The sequence below is a fragment of the Podarcis liolepis genome (genome assembly GCF_965112155.1).
Source record: "Podarcis liolepis genome assembly, chromosome: 1".
In the NCBI taxonomy this organism is placed as follows: Eukaryota; Metazoa; Chordata; class Lepidosauria; order Squamata; family Lacertidae; genus Podarcis; species Podarcis liolepis.
The window spans coordinates 86,252,823-86,276,121 of NC_139554.1; the positions used below are offsets into that span (position 1 = coordinate 86,252,823).

The window sequence follows — 23,299 nt, forward strand, 5'->3', positions numbered from 1 at the left end:
GATTTTCCTCTTCCGTGCAATTATTAAAGGCACACCAGCTCCACCAGCCTTTCAACCTAGTAATTCTGCTTTTCAGGCCATGAAACGTTCAGCTTTTGCCCCAAACGACAACTTTTTGTCTCTAATTCCCCATTTCCTCTCTTCTGTAACACTACGGGCAACCTACCTGTGTCCTGCTGCCATTGCATGATGCAAAAATAACGCAGAGTCTTGTGGCGCCTTTAACAAACACCATTTGTTAGAGGTGCCACAAAGACTGCTTTTGCTTGCTATGGCAGACTTAACGCGGCAGCCCACGAAGGGCAAGAGGCCTCAAAAAACCCTGCAAGGAGGGTTGCAGCTGCATCAGCTGCTCCTTCAAATAAAGTTGAATAGGCCACTGTGCAGGAGCAGCCGGCAAGTAGGGGCAGTGCCCAACTTCCTGGCAGTGTCCTTGCTGGGACACTTTCAGAGGAGGAACACTACTGAATGGAGGTTGCCGAAAACTGCAGGGGGGAAGAATGCTGTTGCGCTCAGGTGTGGGCTTTCCCTGGGTATCTGGCTGGCCACAGAGAGAGCAGGATGCTGGACCAGATGGGCTACTGGCCGGATCCCGCTGGGCTCTTCTCATGTTCTTATGGCAATGCAGGAGTGGGGCAGTGAGGTTGGGGCAGGGTGCACACACCAACCGGGCCCGATGCCACCACCACCTTGCAGCTGGTGCTTACTGTCTCAGTAAGCAGCAGTGATGCCCCTGTTGGAGGTCAGTGCCACAGCACCTCCCTGCTCCCATCACTATATGTAGCTTGGAGTAGGGGGTAGCGTAGGGAGCCAACAAAAGAGTTTATTCGTTGGACTGTCTTCCCAAGAGAGTTTATTCCAGCTAAAATACAAACAGCCATCTTGTGCTGAATCTGGGCATTGGCCTGTCAAGTCCAGGCCCACCTGCATGGGGGCGCTGACCACAGCTCTTTCGCAGAGTCTGAAGATTCCTTGCAGGATACCGGAGATGAACCCCGGAACCTTCTGCACGCAAAGCAGTTGCTCCACCGTGGATTGCTAGCTACCAGTACTTAAGTTCATCTCTTGCCGGTGGACACCAGTGTCCTGGAGCCTCTGCCTTTCAGCAGATCCAGAGGGGCAGCTGCTTCCAGTCCAGGAAGGAGGAGGATGATGATTTAGCAGCCTCTGGCATGTGTGAGAGAGGGATGGCCTATCACTGCAGCCCATAACCGAATCGAGTGTGGGGCCCACGGGCCAGGAAATGAGCTCCATGCGAGATGAGACATGTCCAAATCTAGAACGGAGAAAGAGCAAGACGAGGATCCAGCATCAAACTTGGGGTCTTCACAACCATACCAAAGAGCCTTCAGGTTTTCCTCCTACCTGCAATAACAGCCCGATCATTCTCCCCGATCTGCCTCAACCAGACCCCCCCCCCATGTTTTTTCATGACTCTGTTAAGTCATCCAGCAGTGGTTCCTCACTGTCCTTTGGGAGACACTCACTTCAGGGGCTGCCCCTTCACTATCCAGGGGCTAATGGTCTGTGCACCTCCATCAGGATGCTATGGCAGCTCTATGCTTTATAAATACCTTCCCAACCCTCATGTGGCTACACCATTGATGGTTATGGAAATAGCATTTTCTATGATATTCAGTGGATCGTCAGGGCTTGCAAAGCACCATGGGCAGGCAAAAATGGGTCACATGGTGTCACTATAATGTCAGTTGACAGGCAGTCCCACCCACCCCATCCGTGGGGTGGGGGAGATAAGGATCTAGCCCAGACCTAGTTCTGCAGGTGTTCCTCATAACAAGCTTGCAATATAATCCTAGGGCTAGGATATGGGAAATGATGAGTATCTTTTTTGGGGATTTTTCTTCAATTGTTTTCAGTTTCTTCCCCTTTAAAGCTAAGAATGAGGAGCAACCTTATCAGATCAATGATCTACTAGTCCTTGTATCATCAACCGTAATTTGGGAGGGGCCTCCAGCCCAGCCCTACAGATGGTGCCCCGTTTTATCTATGATCTTCATACCAGGTAGCAGACGAAGGCCACGTATGCAGCTAGCGCCAATGATATGGCGATGTAGTATGCCAGATGATTCAGGCCCATTATAGCTGTCACCACAAAGTACAGGTTGATTGCACAGATCAGTCCAGTGATGAGGATCATAATGATCTTGCTAATGCTAAGAAGACCAGAGAGGGAGAGGGAGTTAAAAAAGAAGAAGAATATTCAAGATCATGACTATAAAGATGGAACAATCCTGATAGTCAATTCACAGATTTTTACATCCACATCTGTCCCAATCATTGTCTGGGGGCAGATGGTCCTGTTTAAAGAACTAAACGAATATGAGGAGTGTTGCAGTCCTCCCTCTGCTTGTGTAGGTTTTTATAGTATGTATGTATGTATGTATGTATGTATGTATGTATGTACAAACCACATTTCTTATATGAAAAGTTACGGGAGTTCATCGGAAAGTTACAGAGTAGGCCCTGAGTGAAGCAGTAGCAGTATGACTGTGCCAAAACATTTGCAGGCACAAATAAGACTGAAAGCCGGATTGTGTGACCACCCTGATAGCATCATGAGCACAAATCATCATCTATGCACAATGAAAAGGACACTTGGGAGGGTCCTGATGCCACTTTCCAGTATGTTTGCTCCTCACTTTCCTTACTGCAAAAGCTATCTTTTGGGGGAAGCAGGTTTGTTGTGCAAGACCTTCTGGGCAATTATAACTGTCTGACCTGTGTTTGCCAGTATGACATTGAATCCCAACCAACATTAGTCTGGAAGTGCCCTGGGTGGCAGATGCAGCAAAATCAGGTCATGGATATTGTAGAGTGCATTGCATGTGCTAAGAATGTTCCAAATCAAACATTGGCAATAGGAGCATACACATCCTTCCTTAGGGAAATAACTCCTCACAAAACGAGCTTCTCTGTGGAGCAACTTACATCCCATTGACAAAGTCCTGCATGAGAGGCTGCATGCTGGTGAAGGTGAGAACAGGTATGACAGCAAAAGGTAGCTGGAAATGGAAGGAGAAACAGGGGTGAGTGTGGAGGCATATTTTCAAAATGAATACTTCTGTCTGTTCTTTCTTCACCACTTATTTTGTCACCACTTATTTTCACTCGAGGACCACAAAAATGTTTGCTGCCTGTTTGGTCATTCCTACTCCTTTCCCAACCCATGCCGGTCCTATATTCATTTTATTCCATTAATATCCCAGCTTCTCCAAGGTGGCGTACGTGGTTCTCCCCCTCCTCATTTAATCCCCACAACGACCTTGTGAGGTAGGTTAGGCTGAGAGGCAGTGACAGGCCCCCAAATCACCCAATGAGTTTCATGGCTGAGTGGGGATTCAAACTCTGGCCTCCCAGGTCCTGGTCCAACATTCCAACCACCATACCATACTAGCCCAGCCCTTGGAACCTGAAGGTATCTTGCCTTTCCCTGTGACACTTCTACATGCACAGGAGCTACTCAACAGGCCAGTATGAAATAATAGATTTCTAGAACGACAGAGATGGAGGGGGTTTCACAGGGCAGATTCCTGAGGCCCCTGCCTCACTGCCTAATGGCAGTTTCGGTCCTAGTAAGGAAGAGAGGTATGGGCAATTGACATGGGGCTCCTCAGCCGGTCATGTCTCATGCAACCCACTGCTTACAGAGCGCTGCAGTGTGTGTGTGTTTCGGACATCTCACCAGGATGCTCTGCAGCACATTGAGAACGTCATTCAGGCTCGTCAAATCTTCTATCCTCCTGAAAGCAGCAACGAAGACCGTGGGAAGGATAGCGAAGGCGCGAGTGAAGACCACCCGGGCAAAGCGAGACCAGCGAAGCTTCAAGAAGCCCTGAGAGGGGAGGGGGGAAAGCAGCTCCTGGGTTTACAGAAGTCAACACACAATCACCCATTGAAACACATGCTATTCATCAAAGATCCTCTCCTCTCTGCTTGACACATTGGTCTTGAAAGAGGCTGCCACCTGGTGGCCAATATAAGTCACTAGAAAAAGGTGAAGAACTGAGGAAAACGGCTCCAGGCTCTACATGCCTCTCTACTGGGGAAGATGACCTCCCTTTGAACAAACATACCCCCTGAACAGTAACTGTAAAACTTGACATTACTAGTATACTGAATCATCCACACTCTGAAAGCATGGGCTAATATTTTTTAAGCAGGTGGCCCTCACTGCTATCTTTCTGAACTTCTAAGTTGAGGGAATAAATGCATTTCCTCACTTCTGTCTGGTGCCCATAGTGCAACTACACATTTGTGCTGGACCAGAGCAGTTAAGTAGGAGAAATTAACTGAAGATGATGGTGGATGCAGTGGGCAAGCCTCCATGTAAAAGAAGCAGCATGCCTCTAAATACCACTTCCTGGGGAACAAAGAGACTGTTGGCTTCGTGCCTTGCTTTTGGTGAGCTTCCTGGAGGCATCTGGTTGGCTATTGTGGATGCAGAAGTCTGGACTAGTTGGACCTTAGGGGTGCTTCCAGTCCAGGCATTTAGTGTGGAATTTTCATGCTTTGTCCACTCATCCACACAACACTGTGATCCAATCATTAGCATGCATTTTCCCTGTGGTTTTCCCATCTTTTCTCAGATCACAGAAAGACACTTTGTAAAAAAGAGAGTAGCACAGTGTCTACAAGTGCCTTTAACATGACTCTTGCATATTATTATTATTTTTTAAAGGACAGGATTTTAAAATAGGCCATGATCTATCATTAACCATCATGCTGCTGATTATTTTTTTTAAGGAACATTCTGTTTAAATAAATTGTTTTATGGTTGTGTATCACTATAACTTTTTTCATTTAAAAATTATGGCATCTTGGCAGAAATTAGGAGACTGGTATTAAAAATTAAGGAGGATCATCCAATGGCAATCACTGGATCTTTGTAAATGTGTGCTGAGCTTCAGATTCAAGTTCTGACCCCCTGAGAGGAAGTATGTCACACCCACCTGTGTGTACACAAAGAAAAAAATGAAATACTCCTGGAAGTCAACTGCACTTCTGCTTGTGGTTTAGAATGTGAAACTATAACTGGCTAGCTCTAGGATCCACCTGCCTCAAAACAGCCTCAGCCATCGGATCCAGGAAGCCTCTTCCTATGGGTAGACTTGCAGGTGGAGCAGCTTCCCGCTAGATGTCAGCACTACAACTGTAGAGTGCATGACCCACAACCTATTTACCACATGAGTGTGGGTTGTTTCACAATAAAAATGCAGCTATGCCTTCAGCCTGCTTTGGCTTGACTTAGAGACTACAGTTTTGCAATAAGGTCCTGCCCTGCCTTGCAAAAGAGGCACATTTTCTTAACCATCATACAGAAAGCCTTTTGGAAACATAGCGTTTCTGGCCTTTCGTGAATAGTGGGACAGCAAAAAACGGATCAGTTACGGCTCAAAACTTTGCTGCTCAAGCAGAGGGTCTTGATATTGCACAATAACGGCTCCCATGACAAGGCACACAGATGCAGGCAAAACGTACTGACAGGATGTGGTCAGTCGTGGTGAGGAAAAGTTACTCTGTACGTTCACAGAGAAGTCTTGTCTTTATCATTGCTTGTTACCTTCTTGGACTAAGCAGTGGCACTGCAGCCTAATACTCATCTTGCTCTAAGCCCAGCAAGCAAGATCCTCACCCCAGCCTCCACATGCCAAATTTGACAGTTGAGCAAGGTTGCCCACCTGTCAATCAACTGGTGCCGCTATGACATCAGGTGATGACCATCAGGACTTCAGGTGCTTTTCAGTGCTGCCAATCAGCTGAGACTTTAAGCCACCCCACCCCACCCCAAACCAGGGAAGCAGCACTCACACTGCTTCCTGGAGCCCTGCATCCAAGTGAGCCAAATGTTGGCTGCAGGATTGCATCACATCATCATCCTAATAACAACACGAATAATACTAACAATAACTATTGCTTTTCCTTTTTCAGCACACGCCACAATAATATCGACAACCGCTTCTTTCCGTTTGAGCAGCACGTAGCAGAGCCACACCTTTGAACTTGCCTGCAAGGTTCTATCAAAATCAGGATTAACCAGCCCCACAGAAGACAGCCCCACATAGTTTCTCACCTCCATCACAAACTGCCCGGCGTATGTCCCTGTCATGGTTGAACTTTGGCCTGCAGCAAGGATCCCAATGGCCCAAATGTAGAGAGCAATGGAGCCAAAGTAGCATCCCAGGATGAGTCCCTGGGCAGGAAAAGACACAGATAAATAGGATGCAGATAGTTAAGCCAGGGTGACCAGGTGTCCTACATTACAGAGTACAGTTCTTTATTTGGAAGACAGTTCATTTTGTTTTGGGAAGGTGTTCTCTGTCTGAAGGGCTGCCCAGTCCAAGTCCAGTCTAAAGTGCAGTAAAGAACCCTGAGATGGGAGAGCAGCAAAGGGGGCCTAGAAGCAGCCCATCCATACTGAGCAGCTGGACAGCAGACTGGGCACAGGTTACCTGGCCAGTCTTCCCCACTGCAGTGATATGTGTCATATTTCCATCTAAATTATAGTAATTATGTTTGCATTGGGAACTCCATATATTACATAGCACATGCAAATCATTGGTTTGCCTTTTTGTTTTGGGATGGGGGTAAGTGGCTACCCTAAGCGAAGCACCGATACTCTTAAAAGCTAGACACCATCTTTTTCCTATATTTATGTGCAAGCTTATCTTTTTTTAACTTCTTTCAAGCTGGGGAAATGACATCATTCCGCCAAAAACTTACCCCCTGGTAGATGTCCACGGAGACAGTTTCATTGTTGTCAGGAAAGTTTGGGAAGAGGCTGCCATTGGCGAAAATGCTGGCATTGGCACAGATTTCATGCTGTCATACATGGGCGGAATAAAATGAAGATAATTTTTTAAAGGACATCCATTGGGGCCTCAGAAAGGTCACATCCTTTGCACTAGAAGGTCAGGGCAAAATATTTCCACGCGCTGATGGCCCATAGAGACAAGTCTACAAGGAAGAATGCCTCAGAGCACAGCCACCAGGAATGGCTGCCTATACACCATAAGTTTAAAGCACATCTCTCCCCTGAAAGACCAATAATGGGAAGTGTAGTTTGTTATGTGTACTGTTAATTTTAACTCTGCGGAGTAAATGACAGTTCCCAGGATTCTTTGGGAGGAATGTGCTTTAAATATATGGTGTATATGCAGCCAAATATGCCTTAAACAGCTAAACACTTGGGTCCTGTCCCTCTTTATTCAAAGCTATTCCCCTCTTTCTTGAATGAATGCACTGCCCCAGAGCAGATGACAACTCAGAGACACAAACCGGGAGGTTTCTTAACTCTGGAAGAATAATCCCAGCTGGTTCATAGCAGGAGTTTCCAAATCAAAAGTCCACAAGGGGAAAACACTAGGCCTATGCTGCATGTAATACAAAGTGTATATCCCTTAAAATAAAGGCACACATCATTTTTAGTGACGAATACTGCACTCATAGGCACTCACGAATGAGACTAGCTGGGCCACAAGGCCACTGCCTCAATTAGGAGAAGAGTGGCAGTCCAAATGGGTATTCCTAGCCTTTTACAGACCTCGTCTGTTTCCTCCAAATGGAGAAAGCAAGCCCCTTTGGTTGCCCTAAAAAGTTTCCAATGGGAAACTGATTAGTGCAGTTGCTTCCTAGCATTGACAGGGACTCCCACGTGCAAAGGAACAATCAAAAACTCCACTTAAGTTCCCAATTGTTCCTTTGCAGCTCAGTCTGTACCTGCCCCACACATGACACTAGGCAGCTGTGGTTTTTGTGGAATAGCCTCTCAGGCCAAATTGGGACCTGTGCTAAGCCTTGTTCAGTCTGCAGCTCAGAGGTTTCCCACTGCTGCCCTAATTTATCACCATAGTGGTATCACTGCTAAGAAAGTGAGCTCCACCCTTGGAAGTTTGATGGAATGAGCAAAGAGGAAGAAGTTGGCCAATCCCTGACTGGCTAAAGAGAAACATCACTCTTCCTTTCCAACCACACGCCGTCCACTCATGGGTAATGTAGTGAAATAAGAACTCTGAAGTGATAGAGGAGGAACTATGGGACCTTAAGTCCCAACCACTCTCAAGTGAGCAGGGCCTGGGGGCAACGCAACGCTATGTCACTCACCACATCATGGTTCTGTTTACGAAAGAAGGCCTCTCCAAACACAGACATAACGAAGAGGTTTATGAGGAAGGAAACGAAGAGAGCAATGGTCGACTCAACCAGAAAGTACATGTTGGCCTCCTTCACTGCCTTTTTGTCAGCGCGGTCAACGTCTCGGGTCTGCGGAGAAAGCAGACAGTGTCTCATAGCTCTATCACATGAGTACTCCTTAACCCCCCACTCCCAAAGGTACTGGAGCCAGGAAACATTGTGGCTGGGGCTGTTCTTGTGGCTGCATGGATGGTTTTTCCTAAATTCCTATCATATAACCTCAGGCTGTGAGCTCACCTTAATAAGAGAAATAAGGAGAACCCTCCCTTCAGATGGCGTTTGTTTTCCCCTTTCCATTGTTATGGGCTGGCTCAAAATTCCCTCATTGGGCAACATTCAAGACCTCCCTTCAGCGGAGGCAATGTGCTTTCGAAACAACTGTTTGCTTGTTCTGGTTAAAAATATTGCCTGTTATTTATTCCAACACAGAAGAAATGAAATAAACCATCCCTAAAGTATTATTAAAAAAAACCAAACCAAAACCTAATTAAGGTACTACATGTTCCAAGGAAAACACAGGACTCCAATCTCATGCTTAGAAACATAGCCAGCTGCCTTCGTCAGACCATTGATCCCTCTGGCTCAGTACTGTCCACACTGACTGGCAGCAGCTCTACAGGATTTCTGGCAGGAGCTTTTCTCAACCTTATCTGGGAAGATAAGGCCCTTCCATAGTTAACAGGAGGGGCATTTGCAGGGGAGGATCAGCAGGTCTGTGCAGAATTCTTTCCCTCCCCTCCCTTTCTTTCTAATGCAAGATGTAGGTACAGTTCAGACTCTTCTCTCCTGTGCTTCCATGGCTGGGATAGCCTAGCCTTTGGCCAGTGGGGCAGGGCTTGCTTGCTCCAAGACGCAAATGTCCTTGCTGTTTTATTTGTTTGTGCTGCACTGCTTCAGCCAGGACCCACTTCTAAACCTCTGCCACTATGTTAGAAATAGTGTTTGCAACCACTTATAACAATGTCTTTTATGAAACAAATGGACTTCCTCATGCTCCATGTCTATGTGCTGTTTGCTGAGTCAGATCGTCTCAATCTGTGCTTTTGCTCTGTGCTGTGGAGTTACACTTTCTGTCAGCTACCCCACTCTCTTACCTAGTTCCACATACATTAAGGGGGGTGGGGTTTAATCTTTTCTCCACCAACTGATTCTTCCTTGCAAATGTTCCTTTACAGATAGTAATATTTAGCCTTTCCCCGCAGCAAAAGCACCAAATTACAAGTAAAATTAGATGAGGGGACAGCCTTAACAGCAGCAACAACCGCAGCAGCAACATTGTTATTTATACCCTGCCCATCTGGCTGGGTCACCCCAGCTACTCTGTGTACCTTTCAACACACATAAAAACATAATCAAACATCAAACACCAAAAACACCAATACAGAGCTGCTTTCAGATGCCTTCTAAAACTTATATAGTTCTTTATCTCTTTGGCATCTGCTTGGAGGTCATTCCACAGAGAGGGTGCCACTGGCAAGAAGGCCCTCTGCCTGGTTCCCTGTAACTTCACTTCTCGCAGTGAGGGAACCACCAGAAGGCCCTTCAACGGAAGAATGGGTAACCAAGGGAAGGACTGGCCACTTTCCCTTCTCATTTGTCAATTCTTCCCTGCAAGGTCTCCCTTCCTCTGTATTTGTAATCATTGTTGTGAGTTTGGGAATACATGTTTGTTGAGACTGAGCACATGCCTCCCCCATGAATGAATGGGAAGACAGGTCTGAAGACAGCCAAGAAACCTTATCCAAGACTAGGAGTTTCCTACGACTGACCTTCACGAGGGAAGAGTGCAAGTAGATGTTATGGGGCATGATGATGGCTCCAACCAGTCCCACGGCCTGTAGAAGTTCGTTGTGTCCACAGCCCTTGCAAATGGGGAGAAACATCCCCTTCATCACCTTTCCCTGGTCAGGACGCACTACCACATACTGCAGAAGGGAAAAGGAAGGAAGGGTCAGGCCGCGCGCTCTGAAGGCGGTCTGCAAAGCTAAAACAGCAAGGTTGATGAGGAGTGGGGCAAATCTGTCACTTTTGGTTTTTCTCTGTTTCCCAGCCTTGTTTATTTCACCACATTTCTGCACCAATTTGCAATTATTATTTTTAAAGTTCATCATGAAGATTTATCAGCGTTTTAGCGTACACTTTTCCTAATTTTTATATGTAATTTTGCACAATATACTTAATTTTGCAAGCAATTTCACCCAGTATATTTTTGTAGCTCATTTTCACTAACATATGCATTCTGTATGCACATTTTCACCCGTTGTTATAAGTAATTGTTTTGTTGCAGAATGGCACTGCAAAATTCAGAGAAGTGCGAATTTCCAGGGATCAGTGTACTGTATTTCAGATTGTGTATTATTTCGGGAAGTGTGAAAATCTCACCCTCTCATCCCTATTTGCAATGGGGTTAGGTTTCCTTTTACACTCCAGCCTGTAATTCTTGCATGTTTAAAATGGGAGTCACTCAAGGAACAGGAGGGGGCAGAGCCATGTAAAGGTTCCTGGGAAAATCCCTTTTGAATGCGGAGCGAAGTCCAGGTAAACATGCTCAGGTTTAACTTAGCTCCACTGTTTGAGTGCTATTTGGAAATCAGAGTACACACAAAAATCTTTTCCAACACTTGTAGTTTGAGTGTACTGTTAACTTAGGTATTCATTGCTACTTAGTGTTGGTGTGTTCATTACCCTGGATTGATTTTTTAAAAAACTATTAAACAAATCCAGAGCTTCTTTCCAGCTGGAACTCTAAGGTGGACGCCATTGTGTTCATTTGCATTCTGGTAACTCTTTTTCTAGAAAAATAGCACTAGACAAATCCATAGAGCATAACTATGTAAATGTTTGTGTAGCCATGACAGGTAATTGGAACCTCTGCATTCAGAGACAACACTAGAGTACCTCAGAATACCAAATACTGTGGACAAATAATATTGGCTGCAGTGTGTGGGTGTGTTGCTGCCTTCATATTGTTCTTATGAGCTTCCTGGAGGAATCCAGTTTTCCAAAACCACCAATTAGATCAGCCTTGAGATGTTCTGGACTACAACTCCCATCAGCCCTAGCCAATATAGCCTTGGTAGCTGGGACTAATGGGAACTGCAGTTCCAAATATCTTGAGGGCTTAGATGTTTGGGGAGGCTTAGATGGACCACTGAGGTGACCTGACAGTGCTCTTCTCAGATAGAAAGGGTCAGGCCCTGGCCAGAATGGAGGAGAGTGGATGAAGGCATTGTTTGCAGTGGAGCCTGGGGGGGTGGGGGCTTACCTCATAGCCAAATGTTAGTGCCATGATAGTGATGAGGAGACCAAAAAAGGCTTCCAGCTTTCTGAGACCTGGGAAGGAACAGAAGAGGCCAAAGCAAGCTCATTAGGGGAGGTGTTGGGATTCAAACCTGCTTCAGAAATCATTAACTTTTAGCTTGAGTGCTCTTTGTTATGCAACAAGCACATTTCCTCAAGAAATCCCCTCGTAACCTTTGAAACACTTCACTAGCTGACTGAGTCACACATTCAACTATTTCCCCCTGTACAGATACATACCATATTTATCTAAGAAGAGGAAAAAGAAAGTGTCCACAATGGTGATCAAGACTCCACCCCACAAAGGGATACTGCAAAGGAAAACCAGAAGTTACCAACCTGATAGAGGGAGAGAGGACACTACGCCCTCTTCCCCCTGAACACAGTTAGCTTCTTAGGGCGCAATGACTACTCAACATCTTGCTGCCACAAGCAATATCTCTGTCTGAAGGGAAGAGGAGACCTGTGCTTTTTTGGGGGGGGGCAGACTATGGGTTACCAATTCATTTCTTCTCTGATGGGCCTCTTCTACTTGTTAGTAGTTCTATATGGGCAGAAATCTAATAGATGTACATCTGTTAAAAGGTTCTGCTTTGCGAGAAAAGAGATGGCAACCTTAACAAGGTATCCCAAGAGCGGAGAAAAGCTTCTAGGCTTCCTGTAGTAAATTCTTACATTTAAGAGATTATAGGAGGCTGTGGAACCAGATTGCTGACCCACCTAGCTCTGTATTGTCTACACAAGCCTTTGACTTGCTGCTCTCCCTGGTGTTTTGAACTACATCTCCCATCGTTCCTGAGCTTTAGTCATGACATCTGTAGGGTACCATGTTGGGAAAGGCTGGTCTGCACTGACTGCCACTGGTTCTCTGAAAGAAGCCTTGGTGATGCCAGTGGTCAAACCCGGGACTTTTCATATGTAGAGCATGAACTGTTTCACTGAGTTGTTTTCTTTCCCCCAAGGATTATCCCTTATTCAAGGTCACTATAGCTTTACAGCTTTACAGCAGGGTTTCTCAAATGTGGGTCTCCAGCTGTTTTTGGACTACAACTCCCATCATCCCTAGCTAGCAAGACCAGTGGTCAGAGGTGATGGGAAATGTAGTCCAAAAACAGCTGGAGACCCAAGTTTGGGAAACATTGCTTTATAGGATCCTTTGTTTCTATAATTTTCCTTTAGCGACTCAGAGAGACATCTAATAATCAGTTAGAGGAAGCAGGCATCTGCACTATTAGTACCTTATCCCAACCAGTTTATGAGGAAGGTTGTTCACTATTAACTGGGGAAAGATTATACCTGATGTAAAAAGAATAAGAGAAAAGTCAAAACTGCTGTCATTGTGTTGTATTTCAATATCTGCCAGCATCATCTAGTCTGAGGAATCTAATTGCTTAACCCAGTGCAATATGGTTGTGGTGCAAAAATGGTCAACATCATCTTGGAGACCTGCCCACTCACACATGGCCACAGAAGAATGGGGAACTTACCGTCCAGCTGACAGAAGGTTGAAGGCAATGGCTGTGCCTATCACTTCCTGCATGTCAGAGCCAATGATGGCAATTTCTATCATGATCCAGAGCAGCACACGAGGAACCTGCACCAAACAGAATGGGAGTCTGTCAGATACAACATGGACAGGAGCTGGTACCCCCAAACTGCTCTATGGCCAGGTTTAAGCAGAAGCTCCCTATGCCTCTAACAATGATCACAACTCCAGAAGCTTCACATGTGGCATGTACACCACTCGATATCGTACCACTTGTTCAACCCTTTTCAGCGCAGAAATTGGCATCTTTAAAATCAGACAGCCCTCAATCAGAGCATGCCTTCAGATAGAGGTAAAGCTGATTCCATGTTCAGATTGAGAAATGGTTGGGCTGCGTGGTTCAATTCACAAAGCCCTCCCTTCCTTGCTAGCTAATTCATACTGGATATTTCATTCATTCATTCATTCATTCATTCATTCATTCATTCATTCTTGACTTTGAGGTAATCAGAGAAATGGAGGATATTTAGTTATGCCTCTAACGACAGTGGCATGGCAGACCAGAGTCCCTTCCACCAACTCACAGGAAAGGGGGATGCCGTAGCCAGTGTTTAGTACCTAATCATGCAGTTCACAGCCTGATTCTTCATTCATACTCACCTTGGGATAGTAGAAATGGCATATCTCTCCCAAATCTTTGCCTGTAACGACCCCGAGCCGGATGGCCAGTCTTTGGCAGAGCAAGCCCAGGATTGTGGACCAGAGCAGAACCCAGAGCAGCTGTGTAGGGAGCAAGGGCACATGGCGTCACTAGGTATTTGGGGGCTTCTGCAGCAATACAGCAAGAGCACAAGCCCAACCTCAAAGCTTTTGCTTAGCCTCAGGCTTATAATTCAGTGGTGGATAATACTCAGATGCTATTGCAGCATGGGATGGATGGAATAGTGCCAACTCTACTAACCCCTGCTGAACCAAGAAGAGGACAATTGCAGATTGCAGCAGTGCAGGTCCTATCCCACCCCCACTCTTGGCTGAGCGATGATGTTCCTAAAATGGGGTGGGAAAAGGCTGCAAATACTGAGTATTTAGAATTGCCCCAGCAGAACCCCAAGAAGACAAGGAGATGGGTGTGTGAAGCCCAAGGGCCTTATATTGTCCAGGCACACCCTACAACAAATGCCTGTTCTCTCCCGTGCTCACCTGAAAGCCGGCAACAGCTCCACACTGCAGATCTGATTCAATGTTTCCTGGGTCCAGGAAGGCAATGCTCATGAGGAAGCCAGGCCCGGTGAATGCCCAGAGCTTCCTAAAACTGAAACCATACTGGGGAGGAAAAGGTGTAGCAGAGTCAATGAAAAGGGACAGGAGAGAAGAGAGAGAGATTGGAGGTCACCTTAGCTCTACTACACTGATTCACACTTTGCTCTTCATTCTGTATCAGGTCTTTATTTAGGGGCAGCTGCTCTGAATGCTGCTATTTTTCACACAGTTTAGGAGAGCAAGTACCATAGACACCATTGCTTTCAACCAGCCAGCCAGAGCAGGGCAGGGCCACTGGTAGGGGGGCACAAGGGGCACACATGGACCATGCTCTGAGTCAACATGAGCCCCGACCTCTGAGCTTGCTTTTTTTTAAAAAAAAAAGTAAATTAATCAGACATTTAGAAAAAAAAGTTAGAAAGCAAAACCTGGAGGTAAGATAAACAAATAATAATATATTCTATGGTGCAAATATATAAAATCCACACAATTCTTTCTGAAAGTAACATTTTGGAATAAGCTGTACTCAGCATTTCTGTTTAGTTTTTGTAAATATGGAAGCTCTGTTCTTCTCAAACAACCTGTTAAATGAGGCTGAATTAAGGTTGGGGAATTGAGGCTGCAATCTTGTAGCCTCTTTCCGAGGAGTAAACCCCATTGAGGAGTAAACTTAATGGGACTTACTTTTGAGTGAAGATGCAAAGGATTGCATGCTAATGGTTGCAATCATATGCAGAATTGGGTGCCATAGTTCATCTGTGATGATTGCACAATTGAGCTGTAAGGTTGCAATGCCACACACATTCCTGCTGAACAATCACTCTTAGGGGAGCTGGCTGATAGCGTCACAGAAATTCTGTCTTGCTCTTCTTCTCACACTGCCCCACAGGGGCCTGGGACTTGTATGTCACAGAAAACACATGATTGCATTGGAACTAAACACTTGTTGCAAAACCACTTCCTCAGTGTGAGAAAGGAACTGAAATGTCCTACTGTTCACCCCAGATAATGACTCCTCTTTCTATTCCTTCAGCAATTCATTCAGTTCCAGTAGCCCTCTATCCTCTCCCCCCACCATGGAAGGAGAGTAGCCTTACAGCAGGGGAATAGCCATTTACCATGCTTTTTAAAAAAATCATCATGGAAGATGCATGCTCCAGCACTGGAGTGGAAGAGTATACCGACATCAGATGATGGGCAAAGCAAACTTCCACTATACTATATCCACATTATGCCAGGATTGGAGATACCTTGCCAGCTGAATGCCCACTGTATCCAATGTGTGCTCAGCCCAGAAGGAGGAAACCACATCAGAGAAAATACAAAATGGCAGGAAAGCAATAGAGATGCTCACAGGATCCCTTGAAACTCTGCTGGTGCTGTCTGCATGGAACAGGCCAATGAACTCACAGGGACACCCACACTCCACATGAACACACTACACCAGATGTTTTCAACCATTTTGAGTCCATGGCTCCTTTGACCAGCTACATTTTTCCTACGGCACCCCTGTGGGGGTCAGGTGCCCAGTTATGTCACCCCTTGCCTGCGGAGCTGACAGGCTCTCACGCTTTTTCAAACACCCTCCCTTCTGGAGTGTTCCCTCAGCCTCCACTTCTCTTCTTGGGAGTCCTCTGGGCAGTCGCCACCACCACCTCGGTCTCTGAGCTGGCCCCCCCCCCAGCCCCAAAGGGAGGGGTGTCTTCTCACACTGCCCCACAGGGGCCTGGGACTTGTGTGTCCATTCCCAACAGCAAGGGCTGGTAGACTGGCTGGCTGGGCTCCCTTGCCTGCCTGCCTGCCTGCCTGCCTGCCTGCTTACTCTGAGGCTGCCTCAGCTCCTGGCAACTAGTGCCCCCTGACCAGCCCCAGAGGCACCATTTGCCTGCAGAGCTTGTAGCCAAGGCTGCTGCAACAAACAGCTGCACAAGCCTTTGGGAGGCAGAGATGCAAGAGGGCATCAGAGGAAGGGAGGGAATGAAAGAGGGACAGAGGTCAGTGTTGCCCGCTGCAACCCTAACCATCATTCAAGGCACCCCAGGTTGCCCCACACACTGGTCGAAAACCACCGCACTAGACCATTTTACACGGCATTGATATTTATTAAAAGGATCCATCTATCGCTCTCAGTTCCCCATAACAGGCCAACAGTCCAACCCCAAGAGAACGAGCCATGTGTTAACCATCTGACCAATGATTTACTTCACTCGTCAGGATGGATGAATCTCTCAATTTCAGCTTCCCTTAGCTCCTGATTTTTCCAGTCGTAAACATTTTGCATGCAGTTTTGACTAATACACACATTTCTGCAAGCCACTTCCCCCATAGAATGCATTTGTGTATGTTATTTTCACTAATATATGCATTCTGTATATACCGGTACTTCCGCCTAATATATGCATGTTTGTACACGTTGGCTGGAGAAATTAGAAGTGTGAATTTAAAAGGGGTGACTGTGTTTCGGTTTGCATGAAAATTGGGACATTTCTCATTAAAATACAAACAAAGTCAAATTCCCTCTCCAACTCCACTTACTCCAGCAACATCTGGAATGGCAATCTTTTCATCCAAGTAGGTTTGATCTCCGGCCTCCTGCTGATTATTTGGTACCAGTGAATTAGTGGCGCCATATCTTGGTTTCCTTCTGATTTCACCGTCTGTGAAGAGCCCAAAGAAAAGAGAGGGAGCTTGTAGCAGGCATTAAAAGAAGGAGAGAATCTTAAAGAGAGACTGCTTAGTGACTGAAATGATACAGCATTATTATGATAATCAGTGAAAATAATACTTAGCATTTTGCAACACATTTGAAGTGCCTTGAGTAGTCCTCAAAAAAACTTTGCAAGGAAGGCAAGTATTATTCTTCTCACACTGCAAATGATGGGAGTGAGATGGGAGCCCTATATTGTCCATGATGCTGCTGAAACCTCTCCGCACTCACCGTTATATCTAACAGCACTTACCTGATGACGTAATATCATTACACTGCAAATTTCACTGACCCTGCCAGCAGCCACAGCCAATGATTTGAAAGGGGGTGGTGGTGGAGCCACTCGCAACAAGGTAACCATTAGAAGAGCCCTGGTGGATCAGACTCAAAGGACAATCCAATCCAGCAAGCTGCTTCACACAGGATCAAACCAGATTCCTCTGGGAAGCCCACAAGTAGGATGCAAGGACAATATCCCTCTCTGGTTGTTGTTCCAAGTGACTGGCATTCAGATGCATGCCGATTCTGATCCTGGAGGTAATCTAGGAAGCTGCCATATGCTGAGTTGGACTTCTGACCCATCTAATTCAGTATTATCCACACTGATTGCCAGTGTCTCTCCAGGCAGTAGATATTCCCAGTCCTACCTGGAGGTGCCAGGGATTGAACCTGGGATGTTCTGCATGCAAGGCAGATGCTCTACTACTGAGCTATGGTCCTTCTCAAGGGTCGTAGGAACATGCAAGCCCACTCACCACGACAAGGTGATGATCAGTGTACTGCATAAAGCAAAGATCACCAGTGTTGAAGCAATGATTCTTCAACATCAACTTCACTGGACTGGTCATGTTGTGCGGATGCCTGATGATCGTCTTCTAAAGCAACTACTCTATTCCGAACTTAAAAATGGAAAGCATAATGCTGGTGGTCAACAAAAGAGGTTTAAAGACTGTCTCAAGGCAAATCTTTAAAAATGTAGTATAAACACCGACAACTGGGAAACACTGACCTGCGAGCGCTCCAGTTGGAGAACAGCCTTTACCAAAGGTGTCATGGACTTTGAAGATACTCGAACTCAGAACGCAAGGGAGAAATGTGCTAAGAGGAAGGCACGCCTGGCAAATCCACACTGTGATCAACTCCCACTTGGGAACCAATATCCCCACTGTGGAAGGACGTGTGGGTCCAGAATTGGCCTCTACAGTTACTTATGGACTCATTGTTAAAACCGTGTTTATGGAAGACAATCTTATTCGACTGCGAGTGATCGCCGAAGAAGAAGAAGAAGAAGAAGAAGAAGAAGGGTCCTTTCTCACTCATATAATGCCATCATGACTATATCCTCTTTGTCTAATTCCATCACAAGGCAGCACTGTCCCATCATTATATTATAACTCTTACCTACTCCTGAGATAACAGTGGTTTTGCCCCAAGGATATCTGACAAAGGTGAAAATTGAACAAGGGGATTCTGTCTAACGGTACAATTCCAGTCCAAATTCAATGGCGCTTACTCCCAGGTATGTTGAGGTTCAGATTACAACCCAAACCACTACACTGTACCAATGAGTCGCCACCATTGGGACTCAAGCTCACAGCCCCGTTTGGCTCAGTGACTTGGCTTGCAGTCTTCTCATCCATGTTCTCAAGGGACAGGCCCATACAAGTGAACCATGCTCTTGGAGGAAAAAGCGATGCTACAGCGACTCTGTAGGAGCTGCTACTTGCATGAATTCCTGCAGTGCCTGTCACAGCTATTATACACCCAACAGCCTATCTCTTGGAGCTGTGCATTAAAAGAAACTTGAGACAGAAGCTCTCTGTCATTCTGGGACCACTGCTTTTATGAAGTTGTGTTTACGGATGCCAGTTCTGCTGAGAAGAGAGACATGCAGAATTGCATTAAACAGAAACAGGAAATAATTCATAACTCACAGGTTCAGAGAAGCATACAATAGATTTGCAGGTGACGCTGTAACAATGCTGATGTTTCTAAAGTCAGTTCTACGCTAGAAAATACTTTGGCAAATGTCAATATCCTACCACAATATTACCCATGCCGTCTATCTGTCCTGCATGTGCTTTCCAAGCTGAGCTCCTGCGCAGCCCAGATGAGATGCTCTGCTTGCCGCTCAGATGCATATAAGCCAAAGTTCTGTTTTCTGATGAGACTGAACAATCTGGAGAAACCAGTCTAGTGAGTCCTCACTCCCTTTTTCACTGCTCCATGAGGCGAAATCTCATTTGCATAGTCAGCTAGGGATACATACCAGCAGGTCTTACTGCCAGATCTAAGATGGAAAAAAACACCCCTACCCTGACACAGGGCTTGCACTTATCCTGACACTTAGGCTTAAAATCATCATTGGAGGCCAATCTTCGTGTGCCTTCTCCAGAAGAGGTCTGGAGGGCAGCACACAAGAGGGGGCCTTTTCTGCAATGGCTCCCTATTTGTGGAATGCTCTTCCCAGGGAGGCTTATCTGGCAACATCATCATATATTTTTAGGCACCAGGCAAAAACTTTCCTCTGTAACCAGTCCTTTGACCTTTAACTATCTGTGGCCTTTTAGAAGTGGGTGAGATGCTTTTGAATGTTTTTCTCTTTCCTCTTGGTTTTAATAGATCCATGTGAGATTTGTTGTCTCTTTGTTGGCTGTGCTTTGGGTTGCCCTGGGCAAGACTGGCAAATTTAATGAATAAATGAATGAACAACAACAACAACAAAACTATTTTAAAATGAGTAGATTTCCAGTCATTTTTGCACCATTCCAGGAAACTCCTTAAAATTGCTGTCAAAATAAAGCAGCTGTCTGTATTCCTATGAAACTGCAAGCTTCTGCATGCAAAGCAGATGCTCTACCATTGAGCTATGGCTCTGCTAATTTCTTCAGGACAAAAAACAAAATGTATGGGCAAATGTTAAATGAGGGAATTTGAATGTTGCTTTTGCAGGTGTTGGTAGATTATGTATCATGGCAAAACAAACAAATCCCTGCGTGCATTTTCTTATATATGGACTATGACGATGCCTGGAAATCTAAATTCCTCTCAGCATCAAAGGCTGCATGCACAGCATACATTTAAAGCACATTGCTTCTCCCTAAGAATCCTGGATACTGTAGCTTACCCATAACAGAGCTACTTTTCGCAGCACCCTCAACAAACTACAGTTCCCAGGATTCTTTGGGGAAGTCATGTGCTTTGAATGGGTTTTGAATGTATGGCATGTATCAGAGGCTCCAACTTCCAAGGAAGAATGGGGGGGGGTGTTTTGAGGTCACATGGTGTGTGGCGTTGCACATGTGATGTTGGGGTGTCCGAGGAGCTGGAGGCAGAGCTGAACGCAGAGGCAGTGTGGTTTCAATGACTGGCAGCTCCTTCTCTTCCTCCTCAGAGGCCAGGGGCTGCTTCCCATCCACGGCAGAAAGAGGAGGAGAAGGAACTGGCCACTGAAGCCATGCCACATTCAGCTCTGTGCTTGGTCTCCTCCGTCCCTTTTGAACATTGCGGGGGCAACCCCCTCCCCAAAATTATTGGGAGGCCCCAAAGGTCTTGTCCCCTAGAAGATGGCATCCCTGGTATGTACGCAGACTCAAAACTGCAGGAGGTACTAAACTTTTTCAAACTGTCCCTTTACTTTTACAATAAAAATAAAAGACTAACCATCTGCTGCCCTTCCATGATGCCCCTCTTCCTCAGCTGACTGAGGCAGCTGCCTCACTCTGCCTAATGATAGGGCTGGCGCTGAATATTTGGTACATGGCATTCAGATACAAAAAAGCGTTAAGTGCAGAAAAATGGAGGGGCCACAGTCTTCCCCATTACTAACTAAACTATAGTCATTATTTCTAAATTTGCACTTATACAAATACCTTATTCATTTTTATTTATTTCGCAAAATTATTTTATTTCTTGATTGTAAAAAACCCCAAACAAACCTCAAAGAGGTTTACAAAAAGAATAAAAGAGAGAAATTATCATTAAAATAAAAGCCCAGTTAGAAACGACTATTTAAAACTTCCAAAAATAATTAAAATCCACAATAAGCTAAAAAGCAGATTAAAACACACATCAGCATTCTATGTGTCTGGCTAGGGTTTGCCTAAGCAAATTTTTAGCATGTGCCAGAGAGAGAACTGTGAAGGTGCCAGCCTGATATCAAAGGCAGGGAGTTCCCTAATTACAAACTGAAAGTCTTAAGCAAATTTGTTCTCCCCCCCGCCATCCCTTTCTTGCTGAGGAATTTCCTGTCTTTTGTGTGATTCATCAGCATTTATTTAATTATAAACCACCCTTGATATAACCATACATTTTAGGGTGGTATCAACTTCAGTTTATAGGCTCTCATTCAGACAGTGGTGCAGTAGCACCTTAGCTGAAGTTCAGTAATAGCTCTCCAAAAACCATTACAGTTGTACCTCGGGTTAAGAACTTAATTCGTTCTGGAGGTCTGTTCTTAACCTGAAATGGTTCTTAACCTGAGGTACCACTTTAGCTAATGGGGCCTCCCACTGCCGCTGTGCCGCTGCTGCTGCACAATTTCTGTTCTCATCCTGAAGCAAAGTTCTTAAGCTGAGGTACTATTGCTGGGTTAGAGGAGTCTTTAACCTGAAGCATCTGTAACCTGAAGCATCTGTAACCTGAGGTACCACTGTATATAGTTTCCTCCTATCCTGCTTCTTGCATGATTTACCAACCCGTTTTCCTCTCTTATGGTGCTAACCAGATAGTTTGCCCAGGCTTTGCATATGGCAGAGACAATTCAGCATCCTTTGAACGAAAGACCAACTTAGACTTGATGTTACATCTTTAGCCCAAGCTATGCATGCTGACATTCTCTTTTCCCACACAACTATTAAAGGTGCAAGAGTCCTCTCTCCTCTTTTTCAAGCACTCAACGTCTGCCCTCCACCAGTTCTGGATTCATAAATAATCCAGAATAAACATAGACATCAATCATGCCCTTACATGTGGATCACAACTCCACAGAGGGTGTCACAGACTTCAGATGAACCAGCTCAAAGCCTGCCATGAAGGATTAGGTTGCTGACACAAAGCAATGTGGTTAACATGTAGAAAAAGGCAAGATTTCCCCACACTGTCAAGTTCCTGGAATGTTTACACAATGCTATAGCAATCTCTGCTATTTACTGTACTGTATATAACAGTAATTGTATTCATTTACAGTTGTCACAGTTGTTTTTAGCAGAGCCCCTGTGATAGGCAGACACTAAAAGATACATATATTTCCTTGGCTGGAGATGCAGCGAAGAGGAAAGTTGTGCTTCTTTTCCATTAAGCAGCCAGTTGGAGGCACAGGAAAAAAAACAAAGTTGCAGGACTGCAGCACCAACAGTACTTAGCCATCTCATGGACAAACAATGTAAGCTACCATGGTAAGGGATATTTATATTTTCATATGTCCTTTTTGTTAAAGTCACATGGATTTGAAAAAAGGGGCAGTAAATCAGATGAGGACAGGCAGTGTCAAAAAAGATCCATGCTTAAAAAAAAAATGTTATCGTCACAACAGAGGGAAGAAGTAGAATGAAACTTACCTGGTTCCTGTGATCCCATTGAGAATTTCTTTCTTTCTTTCTTTCTTTCTTTCTTTCTTTCTTTCTTTCTTTCTTTCTTTCTTTTCTTTCTTTCTTCAGAACTGATGTAAAACTGGGTATCTACAGATCATGGGCACCAAATTAAAGCAGTCCACATGTCTAAAGAACACAGAGTGATCAGAGGAGGGCAATTCTTGAGAGTGAGCTCAGTTTAGTCAGTCCGGGATTTTCATAAGGAAGCAAAAGAAGGAAGTCCTCCCCTGACCGTAAAAAGTAATAATGGTAATACAAATCTCTGCCCCTTTCTCCTATCTACCCATGTACAACCCTGGGTATCTTTGCCTATCCAAGGAAGAAGGTATGTTAGATACACTGCTGGTTTTAGTACCACAAAGAAACCTTTCTGAAATATGTAGTGGACGTGGGGAGGGAAGGTTGGCACACAATGTCAGAGTCTAGGGCTTATCCACACTTACTTTTTGCTCCACTCTTTCCAGGCAGAGTTCCACATTTTAACACTTTGTATCAGCAAAAGCGTGGTTTCTTACATGTTTGTGTATCGGGCTGCTTTTAAAAGGACCAGCTGAAAATGTGGTCATCCTAAAGCAAGTGCATCCTATAATCGTGGATAATCTGATAAATTTGAGAAACTAAGTAACCTGAAGATGTTTCATTAATTTTTAGAGCCAGTTTGTGCTGCCCTTGATTAAATCTGAAAGTATGCAAACACCCACACTCCTCTTTCTTTTTCTTTCTCTCTCTCTTTCTGCCACACAC

General features: G+C 45.2%; 1 protein-coding gene across 2 annotated transcripts; it reads right to left on the reverse strand.

Annotated features, from left to right (window-relative positions):
* Nucleotides 1–836: 836 nt before the first annotated feature.
* On the reverse strand, nt 837–22,985 carry SLC11A1 (solute carrier family 11 member 1). 2 transcript variants are annotated; one of them, XM_083490339.1, is made up of 15 exons: nt 22,523–22,985; nt 16,793–16,914; nt 14,198–14,320; nt 13,658–13,777; nt 12,999–13,105; nt 11,752–11,822; nt 11,477–11,544; nt 9,981–10,136; nt 8,122–8,280; nt 6,742–6,840; nt 6,092–6,211; nt 3,704–3,853; nt 2,950–3,023; nt 2,021–2,174; nt 837–1,276 (listed from the first exon to the last, which is right to left on the reverse strand). In XM_083490339.1, the coding sequence occupies exons 1-15, from the start codon at nt 22,539–22,541 to the stop codon at nt 1,196–1,198; spliced, it is 1,623 nt and encodes a 540-aa protein (XP_083346465.1). In that variant the 5' UTR covers nt 22,542–22,985; the 3' UTR covers nt 837–1,195. The 2 variants fall into 2 exon arrangements, with proteins under 2 accessions (XP_083346465.1, XP_083346466.1); XM_083490340.1 differs by lacking the exon at nt 22,523–22,985 and adding an exon at nt 19,018–19,214.
* Between the last annotated feature and the right edge of the window lie 314 nt (nt 22,986–23,299).

Excerpts from the sequence above, each read along its gene's own strand:
- SLC11A1 (XM_083490340.1), bottom strand. The coding sequence starts at position 19,105 with ATGCATCTGAGCGGCAAGCAGAGCATCTCATCTGGGCTGCGCAGGAGC. Across the intron at positions 13,778-14,197 it reads GAGCTGTTGCCGGCTTTCAG|CTGCTCTGGGTTCTGCTCTG; the intron begins GTGAGCACGGGA and ends CTCCCTACACAG. Across the intron at positions 11,545-11,751 it reads CCTCTTCTTAGATAAATATG|GTCTCAGAAAGCTGGAAGCC; the intron begins GTATGTATCTGT and ends GTTCCTTCCCAG.